At 43.4% G+C, this 23,917-nt stretch overlaps 2 protein-coding genes across 5 annotated transcripts in view; one reads left to right on the forward strand and one right to left on the reverse strand.

Moving 5' to 3' along the window:
- DNAAF1 (dynein axonemal assembly factor 1) overlaps positions 1 to 6,414 on the forward strand; it is a 107,284-nt gene extending 100,870 nt beyond the window's left edge. For all 3 annotated transcript variants that reach the window (XM_075940325.2, XM_075940326.2, XM_006117632.5), the window contains 2 exons: positions 3,374 to 3,755; positions 5,244 to 6,414. In XM_075940325.2, the coding sequence (XP_075796440.2) occupies positions 3,374 to 3,755; positions 5,244 to 5,347 (486 nt within the window). In that variant the 3' untranslated portion in view covers positions 5,348 to 6,414. The remainder of the gene's footprint in view (positions 1 to 3,373; positions 3,756 to 5,243) is intronic.
- Positions 6,415 to 13,926: 7,512 nt separating this feature from the next.
- Positions 13,927 to 23,917, reverse strand: part of PLA2G15 (phospholipase A2 group XV) — a 46,221-nt gene continuing 36,230 nt past the window's right edge. For both annotated transcript variants that reach the window (XM_075940322.2, XM_075940323.2), the window contains one exon: positions 13,927 to 22,644. In XM_075940322.2, coding sequence (XP_075796437.2) covers positions 22,133 to 22,644 — 512 coding nt within the window. In that variant the 3' untranslated portion in view covers positions 13,927 to 22,132. The remainder of the gene's footprint in view (positions 22,645 to 23,917) is intronic.

Raw genomic sequence — 23,917 nt, forward strand, 5'->3', positions numbered from 1 at the left:
AGCTCTGGATACAGGCCTATCTATTTTTCTCAATAAGGAGTCCCCAATCATGTAGACCTGCCTTTTCCTGGTGACAGTGCAATTCTCTGGTCTATCTCTTGCTTCTGCTGGCTGCAAGTCCTTTCCATTCCTGTTTTCCCTTGTAATCCTCTTCAACCCATCCTGTATCCTCCTGATGCTCATTATTGGTGTTGTCTCCATTGACTCTTCCCCTTTATCTATGGGACTAGCCACTCTTCTCTTCTTCCTTACCCTTCCATCTTCATTGTCCACCTGCTGTACCCCTTCTTCATTCTCCAACTCAACAAGATCTGCTCTGACCAGGTCGCAGTAATTCTGATAGCTCCCTACTGGCCAAGACAACCTTTGTTCCCTTACTTACATCACCTATCAATAAGTCAATCGATTCCATGAGTCCCCACTTGCTCTCCTAACACTGGGGCAAGACTTACCACCTGAACATCAAAACCCTGAAAATCACAGCATGGGTTCTCCATGGTTCCAAAATGAAGAACTTACCTACTCAGAGAGAGTTAAGCAGGTCCTACTAAATAGTTGATGTTCCTCCACAAGATGCACCTACCAAAACAAATGGAAATGCTTTCAGGAGTTACCACCAAATACCTCTCCCATACCTATCAAATTAGAGTACTTGATGGATCTCAGTGATACAGGCCTCTCCATCTCTTTGCTATCACAGCTTTCCACGAACCAGTCAACAATCTCTCACGCTTTGCACACCCAATGACGAAGCACTTCTTAACAGGCTTGTGGAAAATGCGTCCAAATTTACGCCTGCCTGTACCACTTTGGGACCTAAATCTCATAGGGTATGTCTACACTGAATTCCTCTCTCAAGAGAGGAATGCAAATGCAGACGAATGAAATTGCAAATGAAGTGTGGATTTGAATTTCCTGTGCTTCGTTTGCATAATCGCATCCGGGAGCTATTTCAAAATACCCTATTTCGAAAAAAGAAACTCTGTCTAGCTGCAGTTATTTTGAAAGAAAAACCTTCTTTTGAAATTATCCTTAAACCACAAGGGAACAGCCATCTCAGAGCAATGCATTTCCAAGTGGATTGCAAGCTGCATATATATGGCTTACCAGCTTTGTGGAAAAGAGCCACCACAGATTATTAGGGCACGCTCCACACATGTGATGGGCACAGCAACTTCTTTCCTACATAATGTGCCTCTAGCGGACATTTGGAGAGCAGTGACTTGGTCTTCCCATCATACTTTTGCACAACATTATGCCCTACAGAAAGGACCCATACCTACCACCACTCTCGCAGATACAGTCCTTGCTTCTTCACATAAATGACTCCAACACCCACTGCTGTATGGCAGGTACTACTACTTAGTCACCTGAGTGGAGCACCCACAGGGACACCACTTGAAGGAGAAGAAGTTACTCACCCTGTGCAGTAACGTTGGTTCTTTGAGATGTGTGTCCCTGTGGGTGCTCCATTGCCCTTCCTTCCTCCCCTCTACTTGGAGTCCTTTATTGGATTTCCAGTAGAAAAAGGAGAGAGGGAGGCTCGCATCAGGTGCACGCCTAACAGACAAAATAGCACGAGACAGCGACTGTGCAGCGTGAGAAGGCACTGCTAGGCAAAATCTCCAATCATCTCTAACCAGAGAGGATGCACCGAGACCTGAGTGGAGCACCCACAGGGACACACATCTCTAAGAACCATCATTACTGTACAAGGTGAGTAACTTCTTCATCTTCTTACGTTATGGGCCCCCAACTACAATGTATTGACCCCATATCACCTGTTCTTGTAGGGCACATAGGAAGAGAAGCAGGAGCTGCTGACATTCTAGAGCACCTACCTCCCACAGTAACTAGGAAGCCTAGTTCGAACTACCTACTTCGTGCCCCATGTAGCCGCGCTGCACAGGGTTCGAACCAGCGGGGTTTTAAAAATGGTGGCTCCGCGCTTATGCAAATGAAGCCCGGGAAATTCAAATCTCGGGCTTCATTTGCAAGTGCGGTATGCCTACATTACCCTCCTAGTTCGAACTAGGAGGGTAGTGTAGACATACCCCCTCACTTGTCCCTGGTATGGGGAAAGCCAACCAGCATGCTGACTCCACTTGAGCAGAAGCCAAGAGCAAGATGAAACTGCCATTCAGGCACATAAGCCCCAAATAAAGAGCCACTTCCATCAGAGTTCACAGCGTTATCGTGGGGTTGCCGCAGTATTCTAGCTCTGGTCAAAAGTCCCCAATGGAAATCCTATGCTCCTGCTGCAGTGGTAACCCCAACTATACCCTGGTCTTCTTCCATGTCATCTCTGCCCCAACATCATGTGACTGCTGATCTTTGGTGCAAAAGACCTGACTTAGAGCAGGCTGATTCGCTGGGGTGCTGGCAAGGGGGGTGGAGGGATGCAGGAGCCAGTGCTAGAGGGAGCTGGCTTAAAAGCTGGGGGGTGGCAAGAGAGGCAGAGGCATAGCAGGGTAGGTCTAGACTCAGCAGCCCTGACTTGCTACTGCTCTAGGACCTACCCCCACTTCAGTTTAAACATAGGAGGAGCCAGGATGCCTACACCCAGCAGAACCCCTTATTGGCTAGTCACATACTCAGTACAATTGTGTACACAATACAACCCTTTAAACTGCAGAGCCGCAGCGGAACTCCTTATCAACTAATCATGTACTCAATGCAAACTGTATGGAGTACACTATTAGTCAGTTACCCACTTCTTAACATCCTCAATTCATAATTCATTTGGTGACTGACTCCAGGCATACACTAGGAATTTATATTCTTGAAAAACCCAAATCCAAATCCCATTCTTAAAACTTAGTAGTACTTTCTAGATGCCACTCACTAAAATGATCAGAAAGTTTTATAGGCTGCAGATCCACCAACAATAAAAACTGCTTAATCAAATTTGCCTTAATTTAATGATTAGTTTATTTAATATTATCATTAGTTTATGCTATGCCCATTTAAGACTGATATCTGATTAGGTGAAAATTCAGCTCTTTTCCATCAGAAAACCTGGATATTTCTGCTTTCCTTAATCTCTGTGTGAAGCAGAAGTGAAAGTAACTGTGTGCGCCCTGGTGCACAGTTCCGGCAAGAGCTGTCTGAGCTAAAGCAAAAGCCATCAGGGAGCTATTTAAAGAGCTGGCAGGGACCTGGGTTGCAATAAGACAGTGCCTGTAAGAAATTTTAAGTTACTTGCACTGCTAGTGTGAAGTTCATGTTCTATATATGGTGGGGAAGTAGGGTATCAAAACTGAGAATCGTCACATGGATAGGAGAGCAGAAGTTTGCCTTTGGATTGTAATTGTCTATCCTTTCATTTTCTGTAATAACTGATTATTTTCAGTTATCTTGTCTACCTTTATAGCAAGCATGTCATCCAAAGATTGAAATCATTTCTGAAGTGAGTGATGACAAGAACTCTGCATCAAAAGAAAACAAAGTCTCATCTTGGAATTCAATAACAGAAGAGATCCCAACAGCCATATTTTCAAATATATGTAAGATACCTGAAGATTGTCAAAGGGAAACCACAAGACACCTTGTAGAAGGCTTAGCAGAGCATTGGAGTCTAGAGAAAGACTTAGAGGCCAAAGTTAAACAAGTCAACCCTCTGAAACCATTGATACAAGAGATTATTGCTGAACCAATAGATGATATACTGACACCAGCAGCCTACAGTAATGTGGATGATCTAGCCCCAAAAGAAGTAGACAGCCAAGATGGTCACATTATACCCTCCAGTCCTGGTAAGATTATTCTAATAGAATTTTAAAGAAAGAAAAAAAGATTAACAAGAGGGAAATGGGAGAAAGATGGTGGCTGTTTGAAAAAAGAAGATTCTCCCATTATCACTGATCCCAAGATAGTTAGGACTGGGAGGAAGAAGGAACTGAGGAAATCTCCTAGTGCTCTCTTCTTCCCATTTTGTGTCTCACTGAGACCCTAATAGGATTAATGCAGAACTGGATGCAGAGACTTTACGGGCTGCAGCTCAGAGCCCTGAGCCAAGGGAGACCCTGCAAAAAGATCTCCCAGCCACTGTAAGTCCAGTGGTACAGCACAGGGCTCAGACAAGCTGCCAGCATGCTGTGGCCCCACACCACTCCCAGAAGTCTGCTGCTGGCATGTCTCTGTGGCCCTGATAGGTGGGAGGGAGAGATGGCTCCTCATGCTGACATTCCTTGAACGTTGACTCTGGCTATCAAGGAAGCTCCATGTGCTGGCCTCACCTGCAGGCACTGCCTCTGCAGCTCCCATTAGTTGGGGTTCCCGGCCAGTGGGAGCAGCCCAGATCCAGCCCACAAATACCCTGCACAAAATCTCCTCCCCAACCAGCAGTGCATGGAGCTTAGAGTCAATTGCCAGGATTGACTCTAAGTACCACGCACGCCTTGCAGAGTGGGGGCAGGGAGTGACAGACTTTGCATGCTCCCCTGACCCAGAGGCCAATCAGGTGTTCAGAACAGCTGGCGGTTCTCTCAGGAGGGGCAGGGCAAAGATTTCATTCACTTCCCCCACCCTTAGGCCTAACAGGGTCTATGGGCAGGGAAGCGCATAGGTGTCCTGGCCCCCCCTTTCCATCCAAGGCCTTTCTGAAAATTTAAAAAATTTCTGAAATGGCCCCCCAGCTAAAATTATTACCCACCCTTGCTGTAAGCTGTGCATTTGTGCGGCAGCCCAGGACAAATCAAATGCCACCCAACTGATTAGCAGGGAGCCCACATCTAGATTTTGTATTTCTATTGGTGGTGCACATAAACATTTATTCAACACGTGGATGGAAAAGATTAGCTGGAACATTGCCCCATCCCTTCACCTGAACCCCCTCCAGCAGCCTAAGCCCCTCTCCCTAGCTCCACCCCAGAGCCCAAACCTTTAGTCAGAGTCCTCATCTCCTCCTGCACCCCAACCCTCTGCCCAGCTCGGAGCCTCCTTCTGCATGCTGAACCCTTCATTTTTGGCCCCAACCCAGAGCCTAGAGGAAGCCCCAAGCCTCCACCTCCCACTATGGGATCGTAGGAAAGAGACTTTTATACAGGGACCCCACAAAATCTAATAGCCCCAGGCACACTGGAGAGTTAATCCAGCCCTGCTTACAGGTTGAGACATAAAAAATTATTCTGTGATTATTTCCATACAAATGTTCTTAGTCAGTTTTAATAGTTGGGATTTGTTTCTTTTTCCAGTACTGAAGATGATTAATCACAATTTCTCTTACCTTAATCCTTTAACAGAGAATAGCACTGAGGATAAAAAGGTGCAGGACCTGGCAGAGAATGGAGGATCCTCTCATGAACCACAAGATGACAACAAAGACACTGAGTATGGATTAGATTAAGTGATGAATAAAAATGAACTAAATGTGGAATATACCATCTTACCCACTATTTGTGATTACTCCCAAAATACCCAGAATAGCTATGTAAAACACCTGAAATTACACTTCTTGAGACGTCATTCATAAAATGACTGCCTTAATATATGAACTATGTGGTCTATCATGAAGCCAGCCAATCATGGCTAACATAACAGTATAGCTCCTAGAAACACTATATTAAAGTGCAACGTTTCTGTGAATGATGCCACACAAAACTGTGCCACATTGAACGTTGACTCATGGATATCTGGTTCCACCCCCAGAAAGGGTGGGGCTTCAGGTGGAAGGGATGGTTTTCTCTAGGTGCCACATGCCTCTGGCAGGAGAAGGAGAATGTGCACTCCCCAGTCCAATCAAAGCCTGAAGTGGGGTAGCACATGAAGTCTCCCCCCTCACCCACCTCTGCCCTGCCAGGGGAGTGTGATGCCTAGAGGGAACCACCAGCAGTTTTGAAAAGCTGGTGGTTCCCTCTAACCACCTTGCACACCTAAGGTGGGAGGAGATTTTGTGTACTCTCCTGCCCCGAGGCTAATCGAGACCCAGGAGCAGGGAAGAGTGCAAAACCATTCGCTGTTTAAAATAGCTGGTGACTACCTCTAGGCACCATGTGCCCCTGGCAGGGAAGGAGCCACCAGTTGCTTTGAACAGCGAATGCCTTCACACACTCCCCCGCCCCCAGGTCTCAATTGTCCTGGGGATGGGGGTGTGGCAGGGCAGCAGCAGGCCAGATCAAATGGTTTGGTGGGTCAGATCCAGCATGCGGGCCGTATCTTGCCCACCCCTGGTTTAAAGGTTTACTTGAGATTTCACATCTTTCTAAAAATAAGAAAGTTAAATGTTTATAACTCAGTACTTCATTTATTTCTGTAGCTTTAACCTAATGTGTTACACTTATTTTTATTTGGTCTAAGAAATCCTGTTATTAAGGTGATGCATTGTAAAGTTGTACAATTTCCATGTATGTATATTCCAGCAAATACTTTACCAAACATACTCACTGAAAATAAAGTTGGTTCACTTCTCATTAAGGTATGTTAATACTGTGAGCTAGTATATTCATAATGATATGCAAAAAGTGTGAAGAAATGCTATGTTCATGCATGCAAATTACGGGTGTACATTTCTGCATACAGAGATAGGGCCATTTGTATCTAACTTCTCAAAGAACTGTGATGAAGATGCATTCCCCACCCCTCACACGTTTATACATGGAACAGGTCTCAGTCCCGAGAGTTAAGACTTTCAGTTTAATTTAAAAATATTAAAACATTAAAATATTTCTTCTTTGGGTGATGTCCCCGTGGGTGCTCCACTGTAGGTGATGGGTCTTCCCCAGAGCCACAGATCAGAGACTTTTTCATAGCAGTTAGCAGTCGGGCCGCTCGTGCACAGTGAGCCTCTCGTTCTGGGGGCAATTTGACAGTTGAGCGCAGCCAGGCCCTCTCCCCTCAGTTCCTCTTCTACTGTCCTCCCTTGCAGACAGAGTTTTCCTGCCGCCTCAGGCACTTGTCTCCTCACAGTAATATCTTACTTTCTTGAGAACTTTTTTACCTCAGTCAATTACAGATCATTGTGTTATTTTATTACCACTTCAAAGGGAGAGGCTAAACAGCTGGGGAGAACATGCTGTTCCCTCAGCGCTAGCCACTTCAGCCACAGTGGCTTCTCTCTGCCCCAGCTGCTTTCACTTAAAAAAAAAAAAAGAAAATATCTCAAAACCCTCTACCTACGAGAGTGCTGACAGCTGAACTAAGAGCCCCCTCAACCCCAACTGCCAACAGCTCTACAATGCAGGGGTTTAAGAAATGTAGAAGCTGCAGTGAACTCATTCCAGCTTTGGATGGGCATAGCTTCTGTATCGGATGTCTGGGGGATTCACACATCCCACAAAAATGCAAGCACTGTAAAAACCTGTCTGCCAGAGCAAGGAGGGACCAGGAGGTTAGGCTCCACATGTCCCTCATGGAGAAGGTGCTACAGCCTCCCGTAGAAAGTGCACAGGAGCAATGTGTACAAAACCCCAAGCACAGATCTGCATAACCTCAAGAACATCAGAGTAACAGGGTCTCTCTAGCCAGTTCCTTGCCACCTGATCCATCCCCCAGAATAACCAGGGGAGACGTGCCAACTGCCTCCAGCTCTGTGATGCTGAGGTCTGCCTTGGAATCACCCACCCCGACACCGAGCAGTGATATTGGGATCACTCTCCGCACTGGGGAAAGCGCCCAGGCAAACACCAGCGCCGAAGCAGGCTCCTCCACGTGCGGCACTGGCTAAGGAAGAGGAACTGCTAGTAAAGCAGTTCTGCAAAGGCTCGGCGCCGCCACTCAGCACAGCGACTTCTCCAGCACCTTCCCCACTACAGGCTCTCAACCTGCAGACAAGCGAGACGGGCTTTTAAAGAAACTCAGACTGCAGAGCACTCAGGGGGATAAATAGTGCTCAGAGACGTCCCTTCCCACTCCTGTCAAGGGAGCAGTCTCCGGCACCGTACCCTCCCTATTCACCACCACAATATGGGTGCTCAAGCTAGATAGATTACGATCAGAGGAGTGCATTCTTCTCTCAGCATTCATCTCCTATCCCATCTCTGCAGGGGCACTGCCATGCAGCTGCTGCTGCAGAGGCACTGGAAGGCACGAGGTGTACTCTTTGTTGAAAGTTCAAACGTGGTAACCCTAACATACAGTCTTCAAACAGCAAAAAATTATGCAACAAAAAAGGAAGTGTGAGTATGGGTGAAGCTATCTCTGGCTTACAAACTCTCCAGCCATTCCCACACAAAATACATGTATCAGTTCATTCTACATACTAGTCCCTGCATTCTAACCTTTGTAACACTGTACACAACAGCGTTGCCAGCACATGTATTGCCATAGCTGATGTTTTTCTTAAAGCTTCAGCATCTGGAGTCCTGTGGATATTTGAAAATTTTCCATTTGTTAAAGCAACTAAGTACCTAGTGCTCATGACTGCAGGCAAGAACAGCTGCCTTAGCCCCTTGAATCTGCAGGATGAAAAGAAAAGTAAGTTTCTGACTGTTTCTGAAAAGGAGAGACGCAGATGCTAACTCCTGTCTGCACAGAGTGGCAGTACTTCCTGGAAGGCCATTTCCTACAGGAAATGAAGTAGAGGCGCTTGCACCAGGTTAAGGCCACCAGCTACTGGAGTGGAGGAATAGAAAAAATACTATAGTAAAGGTAGATTCTACTATATAAAAAGAAACCTTGACAATAACTTTACTACATGAAGCCTCAGCAGATTGTACAGTAATAGAACTTCATACACCCAATACTGAACTGCCCAGAGACTGCGCTGGCTGTTTACCGAACTCTCACAATTCAGACCTGCACCCCCTGTAGTCCCAGCCCTTGCCCTGAGCCCTTCCTCATACCCCCAACCTTGACTCCTGCACCCCCCACATATCCCCAGCCCCATGCCCTGCTCCTCACCCCCAAGCTCCTGCTCTAACTCCTAGCTCCCCACATGCCTCCTTCCCTGAGGCTACATCTACACTGACAGCTTCTTGTTCTTGTGCAAAAACTCTTCCAGAAGAGACCATCTACACTGCCATGTGCTTTTGCGCAAGAGCATCCATGCCAGTGCAGATGCTCTCTTGCGCAAGAAAGCTCTAATGGCCATTTTAACCATAGGACTTTCTTGCACAAGAAATTCATGTTGCCTGTCTACACTGGCCTCTTGCGCAAGAACAGTCGTGCAAAAGGGCTTATTCCAGAGCAGGAGCATCAGCGTTCTGGCACAAGAAGCCCTGATTTCATACATTAGAATGTCAGTTTACTTGCTCAAGAACATGCAGCCAGTGTAGACAGGCAGCAAATTTTTGCGCAAGAGCGTCCGCTTTTGCACAAGATCGTACCAGTGTAGACACAGGCTGAGCCTCCCCCGCCCCCCCCCACACACACTCCACCTCACACTTACTTTTCTTATAGGTATTGTTGTATTGCACCCCCCATCTCCCTGCCCTGAGCCCCCAGGGGTTGCAACACAACAGTGCCTGTAACTTGAGTTACTTTCACCCCTGGAACAGTTGCTCATAGGATACACAGGTGTCAGCCGACGGTCAGGGCAGTGTGTGTGTGTGTATGTTTCCGAGAAAAGGTTTAATGTCCGTGCCTTTACTGCTAGGACCGGGGTCCCATCGCAGAGGGTGGCCAGCAGGCCAACAGACGCCCCGTTATATAGGAAGAGCTTATTACATCTTAGATTTCAGCTGCTAGAATTTCATAATTCCTTCGCAGCGGGCAGCCTTGAGGAAAAACTGAAAGATGCCCCAGTGGATCCTGTCACCTAGGAGTGACACAGATCCAAACGCCCAAGCTCTTCCTATAACTGTCCCTTTAGACCGGCTGAAGTTCTTTTAAATTGTGCTTGGTTCTGATACAGCAACTGAAGGAGTCAGGTTAAAGCTTAAACAGTTACAGGTTTATTGAGGAAGCTTATAAATCATATGGTTGCAATGGCTATTGTTCTATGTCTTAACTATTAGCGAAATATAGGTCTTAAAAATGGTTACAAAGAAGATAAAGATAGAAAAAAAATAGAAATAATGGTACCAAGTAACAGCTTACTCTTTCTATGTGTACACTTAAGACAGAGGACCACATCCAGGTACCATTTTTACCCCCTTCTGTGCCTCTCGACTCCAGCATGTCAGGCCAGGGCCGGTCCCTCAATTCCTAGGAAAGACGAAAATACGAGGTGGGCGTCCCCATAGATCCTCGGGAGGTCAAACACCTAACCCGACCAGCAGGTAGAGGGTAGAATGACACTCAAAGTGAGTGTATGCTGGGCCCATCTTTTATACTCATGGGGTCACGTATTTCTCTTTCTTATCTGTAATGCCAATTGATGCTGGTCTGTCTGCTGTGAGACCAGTTCTTACAAGGGAGTTGTGAACTTAATTTACACTTGTAAGAGAGATTTGAGATGATTAAATTTTGAAGTACTGGACATTGTTTTCTCAGTGGGAAATTCCTCTCAGGGACTGTGTGTGTGTTCGAATCAACATAGGTGCCAGCCGGTGGCAGTCTCACATATCCTGATCTCTCCTCATATCTATGTTTCAGCTTCTCAGGATCAGATGAGCCAGCATAGACTATGCTGATTTTATTGCTCCATCTCTGTCCTGTATGCTTCAGGAAGGCAAATAAGATGGATGATATGGAGGCAGGCTGTCTGGCCACAACAGGTGTACAAGTGGTCCTGGCAAGATGTTATTAGAATCAACTGGAAGAAGCCAGGTGATTCCTAAGGGCTGAAAATGGGGAAGCTACAGAAAGGAAGTTCGTGCCTGGGGCAGGCCGTGGAACAGGAAGGAAAGATGCTTGAGCAAAGGCTGGTGAGGCTTGTCTGCACGTGAAACACTGCAACATTTAATGCCAAGCCCGGAGTCTGTTGAGGCCCTTTCTTCAGGGATGTCAACCTTCAGAAACAGAACTCACACAGCAATACAACCATAGCACCCATGCAGCTCTGCCATGGAAGTGCTTCAGTGAAGCTACTTGCAGGAGGGTTTCTCCTCTTGGTGTAAGCAGTCCTGTTCTGGAGAGACAGCTGGTCAGCAGGTGAATTCTACCATCCATCTACCACTGTTTACATCAGGGGTGGGCAATAATTTTTGCCCGGGAGCCACTTCAAAAATTTTTGAAGTAGCCCCGGGACACATCAGAAGGGGTGGGGCCAAAACAGGAAGGGACTGGGCTACCCCACCCCCAGACCATGATTGGTCTGGGGATGGGGGAGCCCCTTTGCCCCCCTTCCAACTAGGCACCCATGCCCTGGAAGAAGCTTGGCATGCTCCCTTCGCCCCCAGGCTCTAATTGGCCTGGGGGCGGGGAGCAGCAGGGCCTCCGTGGGCTGGATCCAGCCCATGGAGGCCCTTTTCCCCACCCCTGGTCTACACTGAGGGTTAGGTCAGTTTGTATCAAACACACTGTGGATTTTTCACACTCTTGCCCAATGTAGTTACATCAGTCTAATTTCCTAGTGTAGACCTGGCTAGTCCTTCAGAATCTAACAACTAACGATTTATTAATAAAAGGAAAGAAGAAAAGGACGAGACATAACATTGTTAAAGGAATCACATTACATAAACCAACTGTGAAGGTCTTGGTGTAGACTTACAGCAGAGATGGAATAATCTGCTGTTTTAGATTACGTCTCTGGAATACATTCTCTGTTAGGAAGAATCAACAGTTCTTACAGGCTTCAGTTCATAGCAGAAATCCATCGGTGATTAGCTGGATTGAAGACAAAATGGAGGCACCTCTAGAGCCCTCTTTATGTGAAGGGACTCCCATTAGTCTTGTTGTATAGAAGTATATCCCAAGACGGAGTTCATCATATAAGCCAATAGCCTAGCCATGCATGACTCAGTCCCTTTTAGGCAGCAGCCATCACTTACATATTGTTCTGGATGGTCCCAGAAAAGCTTATCCGATATAGATTGGCAAGATAGAGGCCTCTGGCAGGTCCTACACAGATATCCATAGGCAGAGACATGTTCAACTGAGTTTCATGAATGCTTCTCCTAGCCACTCAAGAACCAAGAGTGACTCCAGTCAGTTCTCCCTACTGCCCAACCTCATACCCCAGAACTGTACCAGTCTGCCCTGCACAGAAACCTGACCAGTGTAAGCCCACCTTTCTCTTGGTGCAGAGGACACACACTAGCCTTTGTAAATGGAGCTGAGATTTCCAGGCTCTTCAATCAAAACACAATGTTTTAGGTAAAATATAGAACATTTATTAAACTGCAGAAAGATTTTACGTGGGTATAAGCAGCAAGAATAGAGATCAAAGTGGGTTGCCTCAAAATAATTTTGCAGTCTAAGTTTTATAAATTAAACAAGATCTGAATCAAGCCTTGTCTTGCCCAATAGATGGTACAAATTATAGATTTGCAAAAAGCACAGACTGGGACACCCTCCCCGGTTCAAAGTCTGTGTCCTCCAGACATGTCTTCCAGGTGTTGGGTTGGGAGGTGGGGGAGAAGAGAAACCAAGTCGTGATGTCACTTCCCCTTCTTTTATGGCTTCTTTCAGCTTGTTGGAAGATCTTTTGCTCTGAAATAGATCTCCATAGCATACATTCTGCCTCTGAGATGGTTGCCGGGCAAGTGAATTCCCTTCAATGGGCCATCAGTCTGACTAGCTACTCCTTTTACCTGAAAGGCTGGTTGTAAGTGTTCCCAACCTCACAACATGTTTCAGTAACACACACACAGCAAAACTTCAGAACCTTGCACAAATGATAGTACATACAATCCAACAGGATATTAACTATTCAACAGATTAAGACTGTTAAAATAGTACTTGACAAGGCTTACTTTGTACAAAACATGATTATATGGCAATAGAGAATATGGGTACAGAGTGACACCCACCCACCCATAGGGAAGAGATGAATAGAAGCAACAGAGAAATTGATGCATGAGCTTCACATCTGGATTACGCTGCAAGCAGCCAGTCATTAAGATAAGGGAAGATGAGGACACCTTGATGCCAGAGGTTGCTGCTAAGAAAGGAAACAAGTGTTTGATCAACGGGAGGAAATTTTTACACATTGGTGAAGGAAACCGGATTAGGATGCTTGCCATTGTGGAATGGTCAGTTCCTATCACACGTGACCTTAAATTTCCCCCCACTTCCCTCCCGGTCACAGCAAGAGAGGTAGATCCAAGTAATTAAAAAACGAATACAGCCCAAATCAACAGTCCTGCCCAAGCTTACAGTGTAATGTAGTTCTAGTGTTACTGTTTAGTATATGCTCTTGGAAGAGCATCAGAAAGGGGCATTTGCATATTGAGATACGGCTGCTTAATTTATTTTTGCCTTAGAATTAGAAGCATCACTTCTATTTGGAATCTCCATCCTCACTCCCCCAAAATCTTTTCTGCTTGGATTTGACCAACCACCATCCAGCAGCCCAAATGGAGACTCCCTCCTGCTGTGCTGATTTCCAGCCAATGGGAGCTGCCTGGGCTGTGATTGTGGCTCAGGCAGCACACAGAACTCCTCCCCTCCCTCAATGGGGGTCTCATGGCACATGGAGATGCACACAGTACCACAGCCAGCCACTTTAAGAGGCCTGTGAGGGTGTGGAGGGCAGGGAGCCCACTCTCCTGGCCAGACCCTGTACCTGACAGCCCTTCTTTCCCTCCGCACCCCCACTCCTGCACCCATACTCGCTCCAAGACCCTGGATCCCAATCTCCTGCCCCAAGTCACAAACTCCTCCTGCCCTATATCACAACCCAAACCCCTGCACATCCTCCTGTACTGCTGCCCCAGAACATAACTCCCTCCTAGACCCTGCACCCCTTCTACATCTCTCTTTGAGGTCAGAATCCTCTCCTGCACCCATATGCCCTCCCAGACCCTGCACTACTTCTTGCAGCAATCCATCCCTTGTTGCCTATTCTCTTCTTCCAGTAAACAAGCTAGGCTACGTCTGGACTACAAGCCTCTTTCAAAAAAGAGCATCCAGACTACAACCAGTACTTTCGAAAAAGTGAGCCCCTTTCTTTCTTTCTTTCTTTTTTTTTTTTTTGAAAGAGAGCACCCAGGCAGTCTGGATGCTCTTTTTCAAAAAAGCACAGTTTGCATTACATAGCGCCTTTTCAAAAAAACTGCCGCATTCTTTCGATTTACTTTTGAAAGAACATGGCAGCAGTCTAGATGCAGGGGAAGTTTTTTCAAAAAAAGGCCACTTTTTCCGAAGGAGCCTGTAGTCTAGACACACCCCTAAGGACGCTTCGGACCAGGTTTTTCCATTACCGCCCATCCTATCTAACAGCCATTGATGGAACTGTCCTCTATGACCCTAGTTATTTTTTGAACTTTGGTGTAGTTTTGGCCTTTACAACATCCACTGCCCATGAATTCCACATGTCTGATGCATGCTGTATAAAGAAGTACTTTTGATTTAAATCTGATGCCTATTAATTTAATTGGGTGACTCCTTGTTCTTGGAAGATGTGAAGGATGTAAATAACATTTCCTTATTCACTTTCTCCACATCAGTCATGGTTTTATAGGCCTCTTTCATACCCCTCAGTCATCTCATTCTGAAACTGACAAGACCCAATCTATTTAATCTCTCCTCATATGGAAGATGTTCCACAATCCTCATAATTGTTGTTGCTCTTCTCTGTATCCTTTCCAATTCTAGTATCTTTTTGAGATGGGGTGACCAGACCTGCTCACACTATCCACAACATGGGCATACGGTGGATGTATGTACAGGCATGATGTTACTTTGTCATACCAACTATCTCTTTCCTCATAGTTCCCAGCATTGTTAGGTTTTTAACTGCTGCTGCATACTGATGTTTGAAAGAACGATCTACAGCGATTCCAAGGGATCCAATTTAGATCCCTTCATTTTGTATGTATATTGGGATTTTGTCTTCCAGTGTGCATTACTTTACATTTATCAACATTACATTTCATCTGACATTTTGTTGCCCAGTCACCCAATTTTTAGAGCCCTTTGTAACTCTTCACAATCAGCTTTGGCCTTATCTATCTTGAATTACTGTGTAGTTCGCAAATTTTATTACTTCAATGTTTACCACCTTTTCCAGGCCCTTTATGAATATGTTGAACAACACTGGGCATAGTTCAAAACCCCTGAGGACACCACTGTTTTAAACTCTTGCCATTCTGGTAACTGACAATTTATTTCTGTCATTTATTTCCTGTCTTTTTAAACTGCTACTGAACCAAGAAAGGATCTTCCCTTATAAGCCATGCTTATAACTTGCCTTGCTTAAAAACATTTGTTTAGGGACCTTGTCAAAGGCTTCTGAAAATCTAATTACACTATGTCCACTAGATTGCCCCTGTCCACATGTTTGTTGACCCCCTTAAAGAATTCTAATAGATTGATCAGACATGATTTCCCCTTACAAAAGCTCTGCTGACTCTTTCCCAATAAATGGGGTTCATCTGTGTCTGATAATTTTGTTCTTTAATACAGTTTCAACCAATTTCCCTGGTACTGAAGTCAGATTTAACAGCTTGTAATTGCCTGGATCATCTCTGGAGCCTTTTTAAAAATAACTGGAGTCACATAAGCTACCCTCTGAAACAGAAGCAGATTTATATGATCGGTTACATGCCACAGTTAGTGGTTCTGCAATTTTATATTTGTGGTCCTTCAGAACTCTGGGGTGAGTGCCATCTGGTCCTGGTGACATACTACTTTATCAGTTTATTCCAAATCTCAAGAGGGGTAGCCATGTTATTCTGTAACTTTAAAAGCAACAAGTGGTTCTGTGGCACCTTAGAGACTAACCAAAATACCAAAAAATCATAAGTTTTTATGTGCAAAGCCCACTTTGTCAGATGAACTGGGGTGGAAATAACAGAAACCAAGAGATATATAACAGCAGCAGAAGTACTTTAATGACACCTCAATCTGGAACAGGTCTCCCATGTGGGAATCTCCTCACATCTTCAGCAGTGAAGACTGATGCAAAGAATTCATTTACCTTCTCCACAATGGCCTCATCTTCCCTTGAGTGCTTTTTCAGCACCTTGATCATCCTGGGACACTCAATTGTTTGAAAGACTTCCTGCTTCTGATGTACTTAAATATTTTTATGTTAATTTTAAGTCTTTTGCTAATTGCTCTTCCAATTTTTTATTGGCCTGCCTAGATGTGCCAGAGTTTATCCACTTTTGTATTTTCCTTAATAGGATTTGACTTAGGGATGTGAAAGATAACAAGAAAGGTTTCTACAGGCATGTTAGCAAGAAGGAGGTGATCAGAGAAGGTGTGGGGCCCTACTGGATGAGGGCAGTAACCTAGTGACAGATGATGTGGGGAAAGCTTAAGTATTCAATGCTTTCTTTGCCTCTGTCTTCATAGACGTGGTCAGTTCCCAGACTAATGCGCTAAGGTACACAATATGGGACGAAGGTAGACAGCCCTTGATGGGGAAAAACAGGTTAGGAACTATTTAGAAAAGCTAAATGTACATAAATCCATGGGTCTGGACTTAATACATCCGAGGGTACTGAGGGAGTTGGTCAAGTGTCCAATTTAAGCATGCGGAATGGCCCTTAACAAAGATGCTAATTATCTTACCTATTACAAAGATAGCTTCCCCAATTATCACCCCTAATATCATTATCTCATAGACACTAAGCTCCCCCCTCGCCCCTCCCTCTGTTCTAAAGTCTGATTTGTCAATTTTATGGGTGTTCACTTTTTTTGATTGTATCCCTTTGGTATATATGGTCATGCCAATTTTCTTCCACAATTTGATCTGAAGAAGTGGGTCTGGCCCACAAAAGCTCATCACCTAATAAACCATCCTGTTAGTTTTTAAAGTGCTGCACAGTCCTGTCTTTTGTTTCAGCAAGACCAGACTAACATGGCTACATCTCTATTTCCATATCTTTCAGTTTTTAAAGGATGGCTTTTTGCCACTAACTGCTTATTCTAATTTGTTTTTTAGCCATGGTGGTACTTTTTTTGGTTCCCTTACTACTTTTTAATTTGGGGTATATATTTAATTTGAGTATCTTTTTTTTTTTTTTTTTTTTTTTAAGTTTCCATGCAGCTTTCATTTTTGGTACTATACTTTTTAATTTCCATTTAGTCAGCTTCTTCATTTTTGTATAGTTCCTCTTTATGAAATTCAAGGCTACTGTGGTAGGCTTTTTTGATCGCTTCTTCCTCACTCTCCCCAAATAATGTTAAGTTTAATTATAGCATGGTCGCTATTACCAAGCAGTTTAACTATATTCACCTCTTGGACCAGATCCTGTGCTCTACTTAGGACTAAAAATCAATAATCTTGTGGATTGCAGGACTAGCTGTTCTAAGTAGTAGTCATTTATGGCATTAAGAAACCTGCTCCATCAGGATGAGAACTAAATGGAAGTATGACTTAAATGAAAATAGAGGGTGAACAGCTGAAGTTGGAGGATAAAAAGCAGGTGCAATTTGGAGGAAAAAGTTAGGAAAAACAAATGACAGTATACAGAATGAATAAGAGAAAATCAAAGTCCTATAGAAAGAACAGAGCAATTGTAAAGTAGAATTAAAATAAAGGACATTAAAAACCTGAGTCTATAGGAATAGAAACTGAAGTGACTAAACACAGTAAAGGGAATACTGAGGTAAATAGTGTTCTCCCAATCTACCCTTCTTTGACGTTTTTAAAAGGAGAGGGGGGAAACCCCATTTTCTCTCTCCTTTCTAACCACCTCTCTGATCTGCCCAAGAAAGCCACTCCTGCAGCCTCTTCCCCAATCCCTCCCACAACCATCTTATCAAACTACATGTAGGAAAGCAGAAGGGTAATAGGTGAAGGATTCCAGCAACTGCACCCCCACCATTTTTGGGTCACTAGTAACCACTGGCCTAATAGGACTAGACATCAACATCTTTGAAGAAAAGCTACCTAGACATGAGACCTGCCTAGGAGGTACAGGTTAGAAACCAAGGATGAAGGCTTCTGCTCATCTTGAGTCTCCAAATTGGAGCAATTTATACTAATTGGTTTGAAGTGAGCATTTACATTAGAGCAAAAAGAGGACAGTGTATGTATTTTTAGTTTCCCTTCTAAAGCAAATTACAATGGAAGAAAGTAATGCTGCTTTCTGGTTCAACTCATAATTTGGTTAAAATGCTGCCTTTTAAACAGCCATAAGCATGAGTAAATTGTAGCATATTTGAGAGGCAGAACAGCATGTTTCAGAGACAGAACAGCATCTGTAGTGTTATCACAAAAGGCATTCAACGTTAGATAAAGTTTATTATGTTATCAAAGTTTGACAATATGCAAAATCTATTTAACTGAGTCATTCATTCACAAAGAGGAAAATATATAAAATGCTGGATCTCACAAGATAATGTTTCATACAAAATACTGTTAAATTTACAGCAGCAAAGTAACTGCCAAATATTCCCTGAATTAAGAGGGCCTTGAATATACCAAATATTCTTTTCTTTGGCCTACAACTCCTCTGCAATTATTGCTTGATATTAAAATCTTCTGGTCTGAGCAGAATCACATAGTGACCTTGAACCTACCATAGTAACAGCTGAAGTCCCTCCAGCATTCTCTCAACATTTTGTTAGAAATAAAAAATATATTTTGGTCCTCCTCTATTTTTGGTTTCTGAAAATATCCTGAAAATGAACATTAGGCAAAAATAAACATTCATAAATGTAAGTAATTAGGATAAATCAGAAGGGATTTCACCAAAATCACACAATTCAAACCAGTGAAGAAGCAAAGCACCTGAGGTACTTTATTAATTTTCCTCTTTCTAGCAATGATTAATATTTCCTCAGACTAGTTTCCCCACAAGACTGTAGACTACTTAAGACTGCATACTTAAACAGTCTTACAGTTACCTCAAACAGCTCTGTGTAAACTTGAAAGCTTATCTTTCACTAACGGAAGTTGGTCCATTAAGAGATATTACATATCACCCATCTTGTCTAATATCCTGGAACCAACATGGCTACAGAAACACTGCAAACAATCCTACTAAAGTGATACTAAATAGACTTGGGTTTGCCCTCTAATAAATGCAATAAAGCAAACAGACTTCTACAGGTTGAACCTCTCTGGTCTGGCACTATCGGGAACCTACTGGTTCCAAATGAGGGAATTTGCTACACAAGGGGAGGTCCCCTGCTACTGGCCCCTCCCTGCTGGCCCTAGCCGCCCCTTCTTCCCACTGGGCTGCCATGTCCTCAGCCCCTCTACTGTGGCTGCTGCATCCCCAGCCCCACTACAAGGGCTGCCACATGCCTGGCCCTGCTATCGAGGCTCCAACTCCAGCTGGGCTCTAAGCTGCCAGCCCTCTTGCCAATGAGGCTCGCAGCCCGGACTCCCTGGTCCAGGAACATGCAGGACCTGTAGGACCATGGATGTTGCCAGACAAGGGAGTCCCAGTTTTTGGAGGTCCAACCTGTAGTAGAAAAGGGAAATGCACAATTGAACTCTTTCCATCTTTTGGGGTGCACACCACTATATTGAACTACCCTATTTCATACTGAGGACATCTCTATCCTGGGATCAAAGAGTAGACAAAAGAAGGGCTCTGGAGGATTTGATGGAAAAATGAGAAATCGGATACATGATCTGTCATACAAAACATCCCCAAATCGAAGGTAATCATTAGATGCATGGATTCTTAAAGTATAAACACTGAGGAATCAGTAGCTAACATTAGAGATGGCAATTCTGCTCAGAAACGAAACAAGGATTTATGCTGACAAATCACAGCAAATCTACAAAGCTTGAGGGCTGCCAACTCCACTTTACCAGTGCAAGTAAAAGCAGCAGAGCAGATTATTCAGCATGAGAAGTGACTGATGGAAAGCTAAGTGAATGTGGACTAAAGGGCCATTGTCATTACGGTAGAGTATGAAATGAAGTCAGCTGGAAACACAAAGTGATATATTTCTCAAAGGGTGAAAATACTGTAAATATCAAATGCTAAATCAGAACAGAATAATCTAGAGTAGCTCTTTTGGAGGCATCAATTTTTCTGCTTCTTCAGGTGTAGAGGGTACCAAAGCCAAAACACTCTTCCTATAAGTTTTTAATTATTTTGCACATTTAGCACAGAGTCAGACAGCTTTATAAGTAACCATTTCTAAAAGAACCCTCCATCCCAGTTAGATCCCGAGTCTCTGTTAGAACCACACCAACATTCTTCAGTTTTTGGAGGGAGCCAATACAGATTCAGGTTCCTCCCATCCTGGTGCTAGTTAACAAGCATACATTCTACTTGGGCAAGTATTGTGAACTTTAAAAACGCTGAACTTTTGAATCAGTTACTTTGAACAGTTGCATCTACTGCAGACTCAGACTTATAGTAGTTTGTTCACAATGGAGTTAGACCATAGGAAGATCCTTAGACTAGAACTGTGGTTCTAGAATACAACAGTCTGCAGAAGTCTGCAAAATAAAGTTGACTAAAGGACTTCATATCCTTCTGTTGAGATTTAAGCTATCAACTCCATGTTACAGATAGTCAGTGAGCAATTCAGATCTGGCAGTGGACTAGCACACAGATGAGTCACGAAAGCCTGTTTGGGCCATAGAACTGCTGAGCACTAGATCTTAGATAGCTGATTCCAAGTGACAGACCTTTCATTCTACTGGGGAATGCTTATCCTCCCTTAGAGACAGGGAATTAGTCTTAATTTCTCTTTTGTACAGGGAGACAATTGGCCTACCAACGATCCCAGTCAGGATTTCTAGACATGATTAGCCAATACAAAATACATTAGAGACTTGAGAATTCTAATCTAGTCCATCCTGTTCCACAGTGCTTACATTCTGCAGTGGCAAATACTCCTGAGAGCTGTCAAAGATTTCAATGGCAGCAAACAACCTCCATGCACTACAGGAATGGTTAAACTTTACCTTGTAAATAACCACAATTTCCTAATTCTGTAAGATTTCTTATGAGCATACCTCAAAGTAACTTTTTCAGAAGAAACCTGTATCCTGGAAGTGTACATAACAGTTTTCTGAAAAATGGTCTGAGATGGTTAAGCAACTGTAATAGTGCTTCATGGAGAGTTGCATGCTATATAATTTTCTGGGACCTAATACATAGTACATCTGTCAAATATTTGTTCCTCAACCCAAATGAAGTACAAATTCATTATCCTGTGGGAAAGGTCTATCTTATAATTCTAAGCTTTTTCAAACAAAAAATTTGATCCAATTGGAAAGATGGTCAGTTAGTTAGTAGGAAACTGACTATCACAGTAGAAGTATATTTGACTAAAAGCAAGATGCATTAAAAAGGTTTCCCCTCCCTCATCCATTGTGGGAACTTTAATTTTTATTTGTTTTGGGTGGAGTTTAGCTTTGTTTGAGATCACAATCTATCTACTGTTTGAAATAAAGGAGATACCTATCACTTTGACATGTGAAGCCAGCTTCTCACAAAATTTGCTATCAAGTTTCTGTAGATTTCAATGACACCAGGCTCTTAGGTGAGAAATGACACCTAACTTTTTATAGTTGAGAAAAAAAAGCTTAAATCATGAAGCCAGAAGCCTTAGACTCTTGGTGCTAAGTCATCAATTTACTAGAATTAAGGGCAATTGGATTGTTTTTCAGTTTTTCCAAGACATTAAATAAGGAACTTCAAGTAATTTCCCTCTTCTCCAGCAGCAGTACATATGAAGTAACAGGTTGGATGTGACCAAAATCCTGCAATATCTTAACTCCATGTCTATTTATAACACTTATTAGGAGGTTCATGTTTACTAGCTTATTTGTGGACAATTCAGAACTTGTGATCCTTTGGGAAAGTTACTATATAAAAAAATCCTTCCTACCACCACTCCCTTGCTTTAATGCACAACTGACAGTAACCAGTAAGCAATTCTTTCCCTCCCCCAACCTCTGCAAAGATCACAAGAAACAGTATAAGATGCATATTTTGCACTAAGGATTTGAAAAATGTTCAAGTGAACTTCGATATGAACACTGGACATTTTGTCTAGCAGCACCAGAATGCACATATGACCAAGCGTTTAGAATATGAAACACTATGATTCATTATGAACACTAAGTGATCATTAAAGACACCGAACAGCTTTCTGAACATGGCCTGAGAGAAGACCGAATAAATAATCCAAGTGTTTTAAAACCTAAGGATCAAAAGGCATTTCCCCCTCTCAAGGGAAGGCATCACAGGTGATGGAGAAAAACTGTCCACATAGGATGTCACAAATCAAAAAGAAGTTTTTTCACATAGGAAATAGTTGTAGCATTGGACAGCATTTCAATATGCTCATTTCCTGATAGCTCCAACAATATCACGTCCTGTTTTTGCATGTTCACCCACTTCTGACATTGTAAGGCACTCTGCAAATTCACTGTACCATCCCCATCACTGTAATAGATCTTGGGCTCTTTATCAGGAAAGGCCTCATAGTAGAATGAGTCAGGTGTTTCTACGCCAGTGCCAAAGAGACAGTGCATACGCACACCAGGTGGTGTCATCTGGTAGACTAAGGGCTCAGTGTCTTGTCTCATGAGCCAGCCATCCTCAAAGTTGATGTCCTTGTAGAACTTCTGGTAATCCTGGAGGGAGTAGTTAGCTGTGGGTGTGCTTACAAAGATCTTATCTGCAGGCCACGTGTAATTGTAGGGGAGCATCCAATTGGTTGAAACTGCAGATCTTTGCTGGTCTCGGATCTTAAGTGAACTGATGACAGGAATTCTGTTATTGTCACCTACAAAAGTTAAAATAGAGTTTGTAACTGATCACAATATTGCACACTGGAATACCAATTATTTCTGCTTATAATGATTAAACGAGTGAGGAGCCTACTTTGCTTACTTAAAAGATTACAGAGCTTACTGGAAATATATTATCACAAGTAGAAACCAGTCTGGATGTTTTAAATACTGTAGATACAATTCCAACAGTTGCTTAGACCTTATAAAGAACAAATTATTTGCATGAATGACAGGTCAAGAAATGTTGCTCAAGACATCCTAAGGCTACTCTTCTAAGATGTTCCTCAAAGAAGAAAATATTTTCTTCCTGGGCTCATTCAGGAGCTCTAAACCAAAACTTCTTCACTGCTTCAATTATTAAGCAATCATCCTGGCCATCTGTAAAACTAGTTTAAAATTATTTTTCTAAAGGAATCACAGATGCAGATTTTTGTAGTGACTCACAGGGACACTTAGGCTACGTCTACATCGCATATTTTTGCACAAATGAAGATATTTATCACCGCACCTCATTTACATACCTAATGAGCCTCCATTTTTGCGCAAGGGGATTTTGCACAAAAAGGAGCAATCGACACTGCTCCTTCTTGTGCAAAAACCCCCTCTTGTGCAAGAGCCGTTCTGCCATTTATTTTCAGGATAAGAAGGAGCAGCGCAAGAAGGGGCAAAAGCCCCTTGCTCAAAATGGCGGCTCATTAGGTATGCAAATGAGGTACAGCAATATTCATCGCCATGCCTCATTTGCGTATCTTCTTACGCAAGAATGAGCAATGTAGACATAGCCTTAACAGGCTGATGTAGCCTCTGTATGTTTGTACATCCAAGAGATTTCATGAAAGTGCAAAAGAAACAAGGTCATCACCACAGTGCAGTAATAAGATATTTCATAGTTTTCATACTGAAGCTGAGTCAATTTCATTCATATTAGCTACATATGCAATACAGGTTATCACATGGCTCTTGTGAGAGTGTGGCAGGGTCTCCAGTAGTTACTGTTTTCATTAGTTGGTGTGCTCTCTTTAGCATAGAGCAATTCTACAAATAAGCCATACTGCCTTCCTTTCATCTGTACAGCACTAACATTCCTCAAGGGCAGCACCAGTAAATTACATAACCAATGTGAAAGTAGTGATTGCTTTGCTCAGGACACAAGGCCTGCACATTCCTGTAATATTCCTATCCAGTCTGGGGGTGTACTATTTTGCTTGGATCTTGTCAAATTAAACAAGATCAGGCCTGCTCAATATTTAGTCACAGACCAAGGAA

This window comes from Pelodiscus sinensis, chromosome 12 (genome assembly GCF_052426305.1).
Source record: "Pelodiscus sinensis isolate ZL-2025 chromosome 12, ASM5242630v1, whole genome shotgun sequence".
NCBI classification, from domain to species: domain Eukaryota; kingdom Metazoa; phylum Chordata; order Testudines; family Trionychidae; genus Pelodiscus; species Pelodiscus sinensis.